Genomic DNA, 14,245 nt, shown 5'->3' on the forward strand with positions numbered 1-14,245 from the left:
AACAAAACTTCTATTGGGCCAATGAACCAATCATATTCAGACTCGTGTTAATTTGCCTCTCATCCATAAAGTGATGCTGTTTAAACCCAAATAAAATCAACTGTTTCAGTTGGATTTTCTTGGCATCTGCTTCATTTCACGTGAACGCTGAAGCCAAAGCGCTTACAAAGTATATACAGGATTGCAGTGTTGAAATGTATCTGGAGTGGGGTACACAATAATTTCCAAACCATTAGATGTACATTGGAACAAGGTGAAGACCATCAGTAACAAGAGGAGAAAATGGGGCACCAGAGCCCTTGCAACAGATCGTCCCTGCAAAACTGACAAAAGGACAAGAAGAAATCTTATCAAAATGGCTGCTAAGAGACCTACAGGATCATTAAAGGAGCTGGCAGAAATATCTGTGAAGTAGTGCTCACTCCCTAGATGTGACCATAATCACTCGTATTCTTCACATCTTTGCTAACGAGTAGGGTGATTAGACCGTAGCCTTTCGGGAAAAAGCGTCCAAGTTTGCCTGAACCCTATGGCAAAATGTGTTACGCTCTAAAGAGTCAAAGATAGAACTTTTTGCATACACTTATAAAATATATGAAAATCTTTAGCCAAAGATCACCATACCCACAGTGAAGCATGGTGATGGAAGCATCATTCTATGAGCCTGCTTCATTTTAGATAGAACTGATGCTCTAGTCAAGATAGAGGGAATCATGGATAGCTCTAATTTGGCACAAAACCTTCAAGCCTCTTTTCGACAGCTGAAGATAAAGAAAAAAAATTCATGTTCCAGCATGATGATGAGTCAAAACAGAAATTAGAGAACAAGAAGAAAATCTCAGTGTTGGAACATCCCAGGCAGAGCCCAGATCTAAATTCATTTGCAAACCTGTAGAATGACCTGAAAAGGATTAACTACAGGAGATCTGGAGCATTTTGGCCAATTAAAGTGAAAGAAGCTGCAAAAACAAAACAGTGTATCACCCGAAGTATTCCATACACAGAGTGAAGCATAGTGGTGGCATTATTATACTACAACCGTGCTTCTTTTTCTCTAGAACTGGGACTGTAATCAAGATAGAGGGAATTGTGGATTTTTAACACAAATCCATAATAAGATCCCGCTTCTAAATCCTATTGAAAACCCTGTGGAATGACTTAAAGAGTGCTGAATTACAGGCATGAGGTACAAAGTAGAAGTTAAGGGAAGTACACAGTCAGTTCCTAAAATTAATGTATTTTGGTAAGAATTATTGATTTCAAAAAGAAAAAGAAAAAAACAACACAACTTTCAGTTCTACCCCCAAGCTTTTGTACTTCACTTGTCATTTCAGCTCTGTGAAGCTTTGACTTTCATGCAGTCACTTTTTAAGTCACTGAATGCAAATCAGCAGTGCCTCACACACACACACCTAGTAACTTACAGGTGTTTGGCATTCATCAACATACATACACGCGTGTGTATAAAGAGAATCAGTGTTTTTGCAAAATTTCAGCAGAAAATTTCACTTCAGCTTCACTTGTGCTAACTTTTACGCAACATTTTATGAAAAGATTATCAAATGCTGCTCAGTGTTCAGAACTACAGTTTAGTGTCACTTATCACATGTTGCTTGTTCTAATTGGTTTAAAGTAATCCAGATACACCATGGTGTATAAACCCCTAAATAAGGATAAATGACTGGTCAAGGCTTTAACAGATCCTTTCCTAGGAACTGCACATGACTGAGGAATACATCCTAAATGTGATCTCTATTCTCACACACTGGATTTGCATAGGGGGAAATTTAGAGCAGCTAATCTACCTAACTCTATTTTTTTTTAGATGTAGAACAAAAGGAAACTCACAATAGTCAAGTTGAGAAATTGTGACTCTTCCAAATTGTGGCTCCAACTCAGGGGAATGAATGAATGAATGATTTCATTTTACATGCATGCTTGATCACTAGTTCTTTTTCTTTACAGAGACATACGCAAAAGCATAACCTGATCGTGTGGAAGAAAGTTGTGTTTGAATTGAGATCTGAAGTGATCAGGGATATTTGAGGGGTGTCCATTACCAGGACAGGGTCTGGGGTTATTTCTGCACCTGGATCCATCCCTGGTTTATTGTTCTGACCAGTGCCTCTTACATCCCATTCTCTCTCTCTCTCTCTCTCTCTCTCTCCCCCCCCTCTCTCCCCATCTCTCTCCCCCCTCTCTGTCTCTCTCTCCCTCCACCCCCTCTCTCCCTCCCCCCTCTCTTTTCCTCTCTCTCTCTCTCTCTCTCTCTCTCTCTCTCTCTCTCTCTCTCTCTCTCTCTCTCTCTCAGTGACTTAGGGAGAGGGAGCTCTCAGGGCCGTACTGGCGGAATGCTCTGCGAGCTGAATTCTGTGCCGTTAAATCACTGATCAGGGTGAGGAGGTTGAAAGAGAAGGTGGAAATGGCTTCTAAAGACATCGCTGCACATCCGTGTTTCCAGAGCGTATCCAGAGACCTAACAGGTGAGGAAAGATGAAAAAAATTAAATAATAAAAAGCAACAACAACAAAAAATATGGATCAGAGCATCCTCGCTTACGTTTGCTTATTCTGCACGAGCTTCTAGAGCATGTCGGGTTCATGCTGATCGTCGGTACGGTGAGATCAGACGCAGTGGCGTTAACCTGAATGTGTAGATTCTATGAAAGGAAATACTGTATGGGGAAATATGCCATATGAACGGTGCATGGATGGGCGCGTATGATTTAATAGTAGAGCGTGTGTGATCGGTTAGTGTGTGTGTGTGTGATCTGTGTGTGTGTGTGTGTGTGTTCAGTGTGTGTGTGATCAGTGCGTGCGTGTGTGTGTGTGTGTGTGTGTGTGATCTGTGTGTTCGATGCAGGACCACTGCTCAGGTTAATTATTCCGAAGCGCAAAGGAAGGGCTACGTTAATAAGGCGCGGCCGGGCTTCCCTATGTTTGTGTGTGTGTATGTGTGTGTGTGTGTGTGCGCATGTGTGTGTGTCTGGTGTAGAGGATGCACGTAGGCTCGCTGCACGTTAATATACTGTTGGAGCAAATTCGCACGTGCGCTTTTTCCCTTCACTATCTCACATGAACGTGAGCTGTTGCGTGCTCTCATTCCTTAATTACTCCTAATCGGCCCTGTGCTAATAGGCTGTCATAAGTAACACTGGTGCATCCCGTGTCTCTCACTCTTTCCCCCTCTTTCCTACGTAATAGCACGTAAGATCACATAATACTACAGCAGAGTACAGTATGTATGTATGTATGTATGTATGTATGTATGTATGTATGTATGTCTTGGGGTTTTCTGACTCTAAACTGAGCATACAGGTGATGAACATAGGCCACATTTGCTCTATTACTACTATAGGCTATAATACGAGGACGTCAGGTGTTTGAGCTCATGCTATAACCAAGAACAGAGGTTGTTGCTGATTTCCTTTAGCCCAGACTATACAATCATACAGCATCTGAGTGACGGTCGTGACAGGTGATTGCAAAGACATAACACTTTTATTCTTCTGTTATTGAAAGGTGTAAAGAATCAGAACATGAGTGAGCAAAGTGTTCCCTAATGTAATCTTTTCCCAATGCACCAGTTTAAGTCTAAGGCAAATGATAAAAAATACTTTCTTTATGACATCATTAATCGCCTTCGCAACTGTATCTTTTACAACTGCTGGAATCTGACAGTGCGTCCATTTTTAAGTGGGAGGAAGAACGGAAACCTACATAATCACAGGAAGAAAGTCCACTCGGAGTATAACGAAGCTCAGGCGATCATAAGTTATGATGTTTAACATTTTTTAAATTGTTATTTTTACCTTACAGAAGATGTTTATGTGCATGCTTGACTTTTGGAGTGGCCACTTGGGTGGCCAGTGATATTTCAGGGGTGGCTACAGCCATCTCAAATGAATCTCTATGAACTGTTGCTCTTGCTCTGTCAGAGGGCTGTGGAACACACACGAGGAAGCACATTTTACTAGCTTTTGCATACATGAGCTGAAAAACACCCCTGGTTGGCCTGTGTCTTTGTGGTTGATGTTGAGGGGAAGCGCTTCATTCATTTCTCCCAATCAGACAGCACAGGCAATTTTGCTCTCTTGGTTCCTGGAGGTGTTGTGAGGATAGGATACATGCGATTTCTGGATGATAGAGTGAACATGTCTTTCTCTTATGACACCCAGAATCCCCAAGATTCATTACGTTATTTATTTATTTGTTTGTTTGTTTATTGCTTATTTCTTGTTCTTTTTTAATGTGAATTAATTTATTTAAAGTGCATTTGGAAGAGTTCCACATTTATTTATTTATTTATTTATTATTTTTTTGTCTTCTTCTTCTTCTTCTTCTTCTTATTATTATTATTATTAATTATTGATGTGAATTCATTTATTTACAATACATTCAGAAGAGAGTTTCACAGTTATATTTATTTTAAACCAAAAGGTTACAACTTGATATCTAATCCTGTTGACAATCCATGTTTGCTTTGCTTCCTCAAAGTGTTTATATTTCATGTAGAAATTGATGTGCTGACATCAGGCCCAGGCATGAAAAGTTCTTCGTCTCTGGATTGCTGATGCATATCTATTTGATGTACTTGGTCGACTCTGTGTGTTTCTGTCGATCCGATTGCCAGACGGAGGGCGCTTGCAGTAATGTTTTTGCTTTTTTTCTAAACAGACAGCATCAGGAAGTTTGTCGACAAGTCGGCGATCAAGTTCGCTCGTGGTGTCAAGCTCGAAACCAAAAATGGCAAGTCAGAAGACAGGATTCTGGTAAGTGTCTGAAATATATTCTACTCCAGGATAGCAGTCAGTAAAGGGAGTGTTTTTACATGCAGTATTTAGTCTGCCTGGATTAAAAACCACAGTGTTGGTGCAGGTGTAAATATAGCGAGTCTTAAAAAAACGACTACACTGCGAGCTGTAAATCTTGAGACCCCTGTCAAAATTGCAGGGTTTAATTTAATGTAAAATATAAACCATGTGAAATCTCAACCATGCCAGAACTTTTTGTATCTTTTCTCTGACATAGTAACCAAAATATTTCAAGCGAATAACAAGCTTGAATATTATTCAAGGGAAAAGAAACAAAAAACAAGAACATTTAGAATAACCTGCTTGAAAAAGTATACACATGCCTTAACTAATCCTGTGTTAAAGCACCTTTTGCTTGGAATACAGCTTTGATTTGCCAATTTTTCACTCAATGCTCCAAATCTATCAAACTTTGAGGGATCCTCCTGTGTCCATCTCTCTTCAAGTCATTCCACAGGTTTTTTGATATGATATAGATCTTAGCTGTGTCATTTTTCTTCATCTTTACCTGTCTGACAGAGTGCCAAAATTGAGCTATCCATGATTCCCTCCATCTTCATTAGCGCTCCAGTTCCAACTTTATGCTTCCACCACCATGCTTTACTGTGCGGATCAAGTTCATTGGGTGATAAGTTGGCTTGTTTTCTTGAGAAACATATCTTCAGCCCAGTGACGTGCTGTCTCGTTTTCTTTTGACAACTGGTTTAGCGTGCTTGGAGGTTTGTTTGGTGTTTTTTTTTGGACTAGCAACCCTACTCCGTAGCCCAGACATGCAAAGAATATGAGATGAATTCTGTCACAATTTGTCATATGATTTGTGGTGTGTGTGTTGTGGGTGTGTTGAAAGGGCTTTGGTTTAGCTACCGCACACACTTCAGCTAAAGAGATACAGCTCCATGCTTTGATGATGCCACCACCATGCTTCACAGCAGGTAAAATGTTCATTGGGTGATAAGCTAAAGATGTTTTTTTTTGTTTGTTTTTGTGATAAACAAAAATTTCTGTCTTGGTTTTTTTTAGAGTGTAAAGTATTTTTTTTGAGACAAGGCTTCTGTCTTGCCACCCTATCCTGTAGCCCAGACATGTGAAGAATTGGGAGTGACATGATTGGACAGGATTAGGAACGAGTACATCAGAGGGACAGCTCATGCTGGACGTTTGGGGGACAAAGTTAGGGAGGCCAGATTAAGATGGTTTGGACATGTTCAGAGGAGGGAGAGTGAGTATATTGGTAGGAGAATGTTGGACATGGAGCTGCCAGGCAGGAGGCAAAGATGAAGGCCAAAGATGAGGTTTATGGAAGTAATTAATGAGGATATGAAGCTAGTGGGTGCAAGTGTTGAGGATGAGAAGATAGGGATAGGTGGAGAGAGATGATTCGCTGTGGTGACCCCTGAAGGGAAAAGCTGAAAGAAGAAGAAGATTGTCACATCTAAGGAGTGAGAACTACTTGACAGATACTCCTACCAGCACCTTTATAGGTCTCTCAGCAGCCTCCCTGATAAGATTTCTTTTTGTCCTTTCATCAAATTATGAAAGTCCGTCCTGCTCATGGTCACATCTCTCTGGTGCCCCGTTTTCTCCACTCGGTGGTGTATACGTTGGCCTTCTTCTTCATGATGGTGTCCCATGGCACATCTAATCTATTGGAAATTCTTTTCAACGGAAATGAAATGATTTTTTTAATACTTTTTAAGAAGATCATTCTAGAGCATTACTGTGTAACGTCAAACTCGTCAAACGGCGATTAACACGCTGTCTTTAATATGGAAAACTTGGTTTCAGAGTAGATTAAGATGTACTGTAGATGATTGCAGTAACAAATTCAGCTTAAAATTCTAGAGATTTTACCTAAAATGGTCTGAGATGTGGTCTGCTCTGCTGACTCGTAGTGCAGTTAAAGGAAAAGAAATCCACCTTGGATTAACATCCATTCTTCAGTCTGAGATTTTTTTTGATAATGAAATGCTGAGTTGATTTTCGTTTGTACATAAAGAAAGCGATGCAGCAGCGCTTTAGTCATACAGTAAGTACCCTCCGCTCACCAGATCAGTGTCTAAAGCTTCACTAAGAATACTGTTGCAGTTACCGCCTTCGCAGTTGTCATCTCGTACGTCGCTAACTAGCCGAGCCGAGCGTCTGTTGTAACTATGTAACTGTGTCTAATATTTGTATTGCATTATGTGAGATTATTAATGACCTCATTAGGACATGGAACGGAATAGGAAAATGTCGAGTGAGAAGAAAAGTTATAATAATGTGCTTTGATCTGAGATATTTTTCCTTCAGGATGTGGACCCACAGAGCAAGAGATACCAACTAGAGTGATGCGTTCATTAGAACTCAAGATTTCTTTTGATCCATGAAACATGGCACCATGTGAGGTGGTGTAAAATTGCTCTGATAATATGATCTCGCTCTCTCTCTCTCTCTCTCTCTCTCTCAATTTCTTAACACTCACTTGCCCTGGCTGGGTACATTCTGTTTGTGTGTGTGTGTGTTGGGTTTCTCCCAGTCTGGTAAATGATTCATGGCTATACAACAGTGTGTGTGTGTGTGTGAGAGAGAGAGACAGAGAGAGAGGAACAGAGTGTATGTGTCCATCTGCCATTTGTTCTTTTATATACAGGGCTTTTCATGACTGTTTCTAACTCTCAGCGCAGACGTGTGTGTGTGTTAAAAAGAAATAAAGAGACTCTAATGTGCTGTAACCTGTGATAACCCAAGGTGTACATGTGTGTTTATTATATGTGTGTGTGTGTGTGTGTGTATTTTGTGGTTGCTTTGTGTTTAAGGCATTGGATTATTGATTGAAAGGTTGTGAGTTCGAATCCCTCAGTTGCATAAAAATGAGATTAAATTTGAGTCGCTCTGGATAAGGGTTTATAACAAATGCCATAAATGTAAAATGTTTGTGAATGTGTGTACGCACGTGTGTATGTGTGTGCGTAGGCACATGTGGGATGTGTGTGCTTCTAGATCCAAATCCCCTGCTACCCACTGTACCGCTGTGTTGCCTAAGTTATGGCAGTGACATCAATTTCTCCCCTCATACCCGTTCCTCTACTCGCCCTGCATGCCTCCTCTCCTCTTTTCTCTGCACCCCAATCCCAGAAGTCACTGCAGATTCACTGACACACATACAGCTGTGGCACCGGCAGTGTCATATATGCAGTATATTGCAACACATGTATTATTCTTATCTTAGACATTTTAGACCATTTTACTACACTTGACATCAAGAAAAAAAATCAGAAATCTCCAAGAATACAAATGTTTATGTAAAATTAGGCCAAAGGTAAAACTGCTGAGATTCCCAGAGAAAAGTAAACACTTTTTTCTTGGTCGTCTGCTATGCACACATCAGTGAACCGTATGAGAAGGATTTATGCAAATGTAAAAGAGAAAACTTTAGCTGGCTCACAATGTTAGCCTAACGTTAGCTAGCTAGCGCTATTTGAGTAGAACATAAAAATTCCAGAAGCTTTACTTTTGGCCTAAATTAAATTTTTTTAAACATTTTTTTGTATATATTTATATATTTATATTTATATATATATAAAAACTACAACTAATAATAATAATGATGTAATAATTTATATATAAGTAAAAAAAAGTAAAAAATAAGTAAAATAGTAATTAATAAGTAAAAAATGGAATTTATATGAAGGATTTTTTTAAAAAGTAACTTTGTATTTGAAAAAATCAAAGACCTTTTTTTAATAAAAAAATAAATATAAGGTAGTTTTACATGAAAATATTGAAAAATGAAAGTTTTTAAGAAATTAAACTGTCATTTTTACATAAAAAATTTTAGACTCATAAAAAAATGCTAAAATGGCAAGAGAACAATTGATAGTTTCATGATTACTGTTTTTGTAATTTTACTGTTTCGTAATTAAACAGTATTTTCGTTTTGAAACTTGACTATTGCTGCTTAAATCTGTGCAAAACAACATCTCCACTGATCTCCTCAAAGAAATGTAAACTTCCCCAACCCAGTCCTCGGCGCTGTCTGTGGTTTCAGCAATTTAAGAAGAGAGAGCGTCTGATTTATATTTAAATCTATCAGAACTTCAGAATCAAAGCTGCCCCAGAAAAATCATAACAAATGCAGCAAAGCAGAAATAATCCTCTTGAGCCTTAAAATGGGAATATATACTTATTCTAAAATATTTAAATGTTCTTCTACATATAAATACATATAAAATTTGGCGTGTAAGGCAAAATCATATCAAAAAGTAGGGTGCCAAGAGTTTTGAACTCTGTAGACATTTTTAACGGAACTGTTATGTTCAATTAAGGCTAACAGTACCATTTTGAGGTCCCACATGTCAATCCTGATGATATCACAGCCATCGGTGTCTGAAATACAAGACGGCAAAAATGCTGGAGAGAGTGAAAAAGCTTTTTGTTTATTGTTTTGCTTTTTGTTGCTCAAAAACTCTACCTGTAATTACATTTGCCAAAAAAGTACATTCTTTCATTCATTCATTCATTTTCTACCGCTTATCTGAACTACCTCGGGTCACGGGGAGCCTGTGCCTATCTCAGGCGTCATTGGGCATCAAGGCAGGATACACCCTGGACGGAGTGCCAACCCATCGCAGGGCACACACACACTCTCATTCACTCACGCAATCACAAACTAGGGACAAGTTTCCAGAGATCAAAAAAGTACATTTATATTGAAATTCATTCTAAGCATTTTTTACATAAAAATTAAATAAAAAATGAAAAAAAGGAATTTTACATAAAAAAGTAATCAAAAAAATTTTCACATAAAAAAAAAAAAATAAGTCAATTTAACAATAAAAAATAATTTTTACATTAAAAATATATGTACATTAAAAATGTAAACAAAAATATTCCTTTACTTTAAAATTTAAAAGTAACATTTACATAAAACAGTAATGTTTATTTTACAGAAAAACAGTAAAATAAAAGTCATTTTTCTATTACAAAATTTCAAATTACAATAAAATAAAATAAAATATACAGATGTTTACATTACTAAGTGTTTTTAATTAAAATTGTGAAAAGTGAAAATTGTGAAAATTTTTTTTACATAAAATTTAAACAAATTTTTAAATCAGAAAGTAATAAGTACATTAAAATAATTGTTTAAGTTAAGTTTTAAATTAAGTTAATTAATGTCACATGTATATGATCCAGATAGAATAAATGTACACAATATATAAACTATATATAATGACTATTATTATTATTATTATTATTATTATTATTATTATTATTATTATTATTATTGGTATTTAGTTTCATTGAAAAAACTAATTTACTGTATACTATGTATGATCTGAATCATAATGATTGACAAATAAAAAATTGCTACAAAAAAACAGAAGAATCCTTTATCACAATAATAGGAGGTCTTAATCAGACTGGTTCAGTATATTACACATTACCAACAGGATTAACACTGGATTGAATTTTTTATTTAAGTAATTAAACATACGGTAATTAAAAAAGCAGGTGAATCATCCAGTGTGTCGTGTCATATTGCTCTGAGGAATTGTGTTTGTTGTTAAGACAGTATTCTGGGCTTTCTGTTTTTCTGTTTATAAAAGCCAGAGATTTTTGACACTCTACCAAGAAAAGAAAAAAAAAACAGACGGTCCACAGTGAGAAAAAACATGCTTGCAAGCTGTAAATGTTTCATCGTTTTATAAGCCTCAGTGCTTGATATGATTTCTTAGCCTATCCGATCCGATCACTCTGCAATCAGTGCATACAGGCTTTCTGGTCTTTTGTTGCTTGTTTCATTGATTAATCTCTGGGAAATGAATGTCTTCCTAATAAATAGTTCAACCGAAAAAACCCCAATAAAAGCAGGCATTGTGTGTTAAGAGTGGGAGGCACAGCAAGTGTTAAAAGAGCCAATATTAGCAAATTAACTAAAATGACTCAGCTGATATGATTCATATCTGATTCATTATTAGAAATAAACAACCAGAAATTGTGTGCTGTTTTGTTATTGTTGTTGTTGTTGTTGTTGTTGTTTTTACCATATAATATTCACTAATATGTCTCAAATAATATGATTTCCAGGACCGTACAGATAGAAAGCACATCCTTAAGCGGATCTGAGTAACAGCTCAGTAAAGTGATCATTAGATCATGAAGTTATGGTTTGTAGGGCCCAACTTTCTAATCGTCTTATCAGTACAGTTTCCTGTTGTGCGAAACACATGAAGCTGTTGCTAATGTTTGCTGAAGCACTTGCTGGATGTTGAAAATGATGGACAAAAAGAAATACATCTTCTATATAAGCCATTTCCTTTTACTGTGTTTGTCTCAATAAATATACATTTTACTTCCTTTTCATAACAATATATGATATAAAAATAGATTCAATTAGCAAGAACTAGCAAGGTGTGTAATTAATTGAATCTGAAAATCACTTCAGGAACAAATAATATGACAGTAAAATATTTATCTTAAAGTAACATCTCAAAGTGAATACATTTCTTCCAATTATGGCAGTGTAACTTGGCAAAAATGTTAGATATTCAACACATTTATTTCACATTAAATGTTTTTTTTTTTTTAATTTCTTCTAAATCCAACCCAAACCCAACCCTAATAAAGTGTTTTAAACACTTTAGGAAAATAGATGAAGGAAATCTTTTGAAGGAAGCATATTAAAGACATTTTTATTTTAAATTAATAAACAGTTTAATTTTTCCTTTACATGATACAATCTCGGGGGGCACGGTGGTTTAGTGGTTAGCACGTTCGCCTCACACTTTCAGGGTTGGGGGTTCAATTCCTGCCTCCGCCTTGTGTGTGTGGAGTTTGCATGTTCTCCCCGTGCCTCGGGGGTTTCCTCCGGGTACTCCGGTTTCCTCCCCCGGTCCAAAGACATGCATGGTAGGTTGATTGGCATCTCTGGAAAACTGTCCGTAGTGTGTGATTGAGTGAGTGAATGAGAGTGTGTGTGTGCCCTGTGATGGGTTGGCACTCCGTCCAGGGTGTATCCTGCCTTGATGCCCAATGATGCCTGAGATAGGCAGAGTCTCCCCGTGACCCGAGGTACTTCGGATAAGCGGTAGAAAATGAGTGAGAGAGTGAGTGATACAATCTGGATTTGTTAGAGTTATTAAGAACAGTTAGCATCTACAAAAACCTGAAACAGAAGACTCCACCTTCTTTGTATGCAGTGTAATTAACCCAGTTGTCCAAGAAAACGTGTAATTTATAAGCTTCATTTTTTTTTTTTTATTTGACATCTTATTTAATACGAAGTACCTAGAGGAAATAAACTGGGAAAATCTTTCCGTTTTAGAGACAGCGGGCAGCATAACAAATGATAGTGTAGAGCAACAGAGCAGAAAGACAGACTGCGACAAACCTAGCGGAAGCGGCTTCGGTTTAAAGTGCAATAAATAGAGTTTATTGGAACAAGAAGCAGACAGTCCAAAATGGCAGACAGAACAGTAAATGTTAATGGAGCAAAAAAAGGTCAAAGTCATACAATCAATAAAGAAGCAAATAGTGTGAGGAGAATCAACCAGAACAAATAAAAGCAGAAATCAAATACTGGAAAAATGGGAAATGACATGGAGATGACAAAAGCTTTGAAATGTAGGCATGAGGGACAAGCAAGACTTGGCAGCAAAACTGCCTTAAAGAAGTAAAATTATATAAATTTTAATGAGCTATATTGTATCTGAGTTGATAAACTTATATACTCATTATAAACTTATACCAAGGCTGACTGACAGAGATTGGGGAAAGGGGGTAGCTGGAAGTGCCTCTGCCATGCAAATTTTCTCCACATGCTCTGACGATTTGCTTGTGATACTCTGGTTTTCTCCCCAGTCCAAAGACATTAGTGGTAGGATGATTGACATCTCCGAACGGTCCATATTGTGTGGCTGTGCCCTGCGATAGGTTGCCCACAATGATGTCCTTGCTTCATGCCGCCAAGTCCTTGATAGGCTCTGGGTTCCCCACAACCCTGTGTAGCATATTCAACGCAGATAAAAATGAATGGGAAAACTGAAATATCTTAATTAGATAAGTATTTATTCTAAGTTGAGGTTTGCCTAGACTTGTGGATCTAACTTGACTTGAGCCTACCTGTGGAAAAGGCAACTGATTACTATGCATGATTCTTAAACCAAACCATGAGGCTCAAGACATCCACCGACATCTGACATCCATGTTTTTCAAGACATTCCCAAAAAAATTTCAAAGCTTTGAATGTTCCCAGAACCTCAGTTGGGTCCATCAAGAGGTTTGGAACCACCTTAGAGCTGGCCAAACTCAGTAACCAGGCTAGAAGGGCCTTGATTTAAGAGGTGACCATGTGATCACTCCACACCAAGCCAATGATCACTCTAAACTTATCAGATATTAGAAAGTCTGTTGACAGGACTACCATCTGAGAAATACTCTACCTTAATGGTAGTGGCAAGATGGAAAGCAAGAAGTCTTAAAAAAATGAGGAAAAAAATCAATGGTTTAATTTAACTTACAACAAATCTTTGTAATCTCCTTGAGTGGCCCTACTGAAGCCAAGACTTGAACCCCTTAGAATATCTGTGGAGACACCTGAAGATGGCAGTTCACAGACACTTGCCAGTCAACCTGTATGAGCTTGATGAGATCTGCCCAGAAGATTGGGAGAAACTTCTCAAATCCATGTGTGGAACGTTTAAATATGACTTGGTTGTAAATGCTGCCAAAGGTGCTTCTTCAGAGTACTGAATTAAGAGTTAAAACACTCACATAAACTAGAGATTTTTTACTTTGTCAATATGAGTTATTGTGTTTAAAGTCAATTAAATCCAGTTTAATTCATGGCAGATAATGAGAGAGCTCTGAGGAGAATTGTCATGTCCTTTACAACCATCATGAGCAGAAAAATGTTGGGTAGAGGTGATTCAACAGTTCAGGCTCTGGGGTATTGATCAGTAGGTCAGGGGCTTCAATGCTTTGCACCACCAAACTGCCACTTTTGGGCCCTTCAGCAAAGCCTTCAACCTTCTCTAAGCTTGGTCTGCAGCATCGTGTCTGATTCTGCTCTCCGACCCTAGCTTTCTAACTAGGTGGCACATATGACAAATATGTGACAAATAAAGGCTTCGTCATCTTCATTTGAAAACATCTCAGAATACAGGGAACATAGCAAGAACTGCTGAGGACCAAATATTGTTGCTGCTTCACTTCTGTTTCTCCAAACATTCCATGTTTAATGTAAACATTATATAGAATAACAGGAACTGGTAACCTGTATCTGGATGACTTTCTGAATTGCTCTGCAGCAAACAACATTGGGTTGGTTGGCTGTATAATTGGGTAAATACATAGGTGTACAGATGGGCCAATTTCTGGAAAGAATCAGGTGCATCATATCAAGTGGATCAGTGTCCCCTGTGCTATTTGGCTATGATTTACGGATGCCTC

General features: G+C 37.8%; 1 protein-coding gene across 2 annotated transcripts in view; it reads left to right on the forward strand.

Annotated features, from left to right (window-relative positions):
- The first annotated feature begins 2,325 nt into the window (after positions 1 to 2,325).
- The window catches only part of LOC132855303 (capping protein, Arp2/3 and myosin-I linker protein 3-like), a 49,139-nt gene continuing 37,219 nt past the window's right edge, over positions 2,326 to 14,245 (forward strand). For both annotated transcript variants that reach the window (XM_060884168.1, XM_060884169.1), the window contains exons 1-2: positions 2,326 to 2,483; positions 4,677 to 4,771. In XM_060884168.1, coding sequence (XP_060740151.1) covers positions 2,423 to 2,483; positions 4,677 to 4,771 — 156 coding nt within the window. In that variant the 5' untranslated portion in view covers positions 2,326 to 2,422. The remainder of the gene's footprint in view (positions 2,484 to 4,676; positions 4,772 to 14,245) is intronic.

This window comes from Tachysurus vachellii, chromosome 12 (assembly GCF_030014155.1).
Source record: "Tachysurus vachellii isolate PV-2020 chromosome 12, HZAU_Pvac_v1, whole genome shotgun sequence".
Lineage (NCBI taxonomy): Eukaryota > Metazoa > Chordata > Actinopteri > Siluriformes > Bagridae > Tachysurus > Tachysurus vachellii.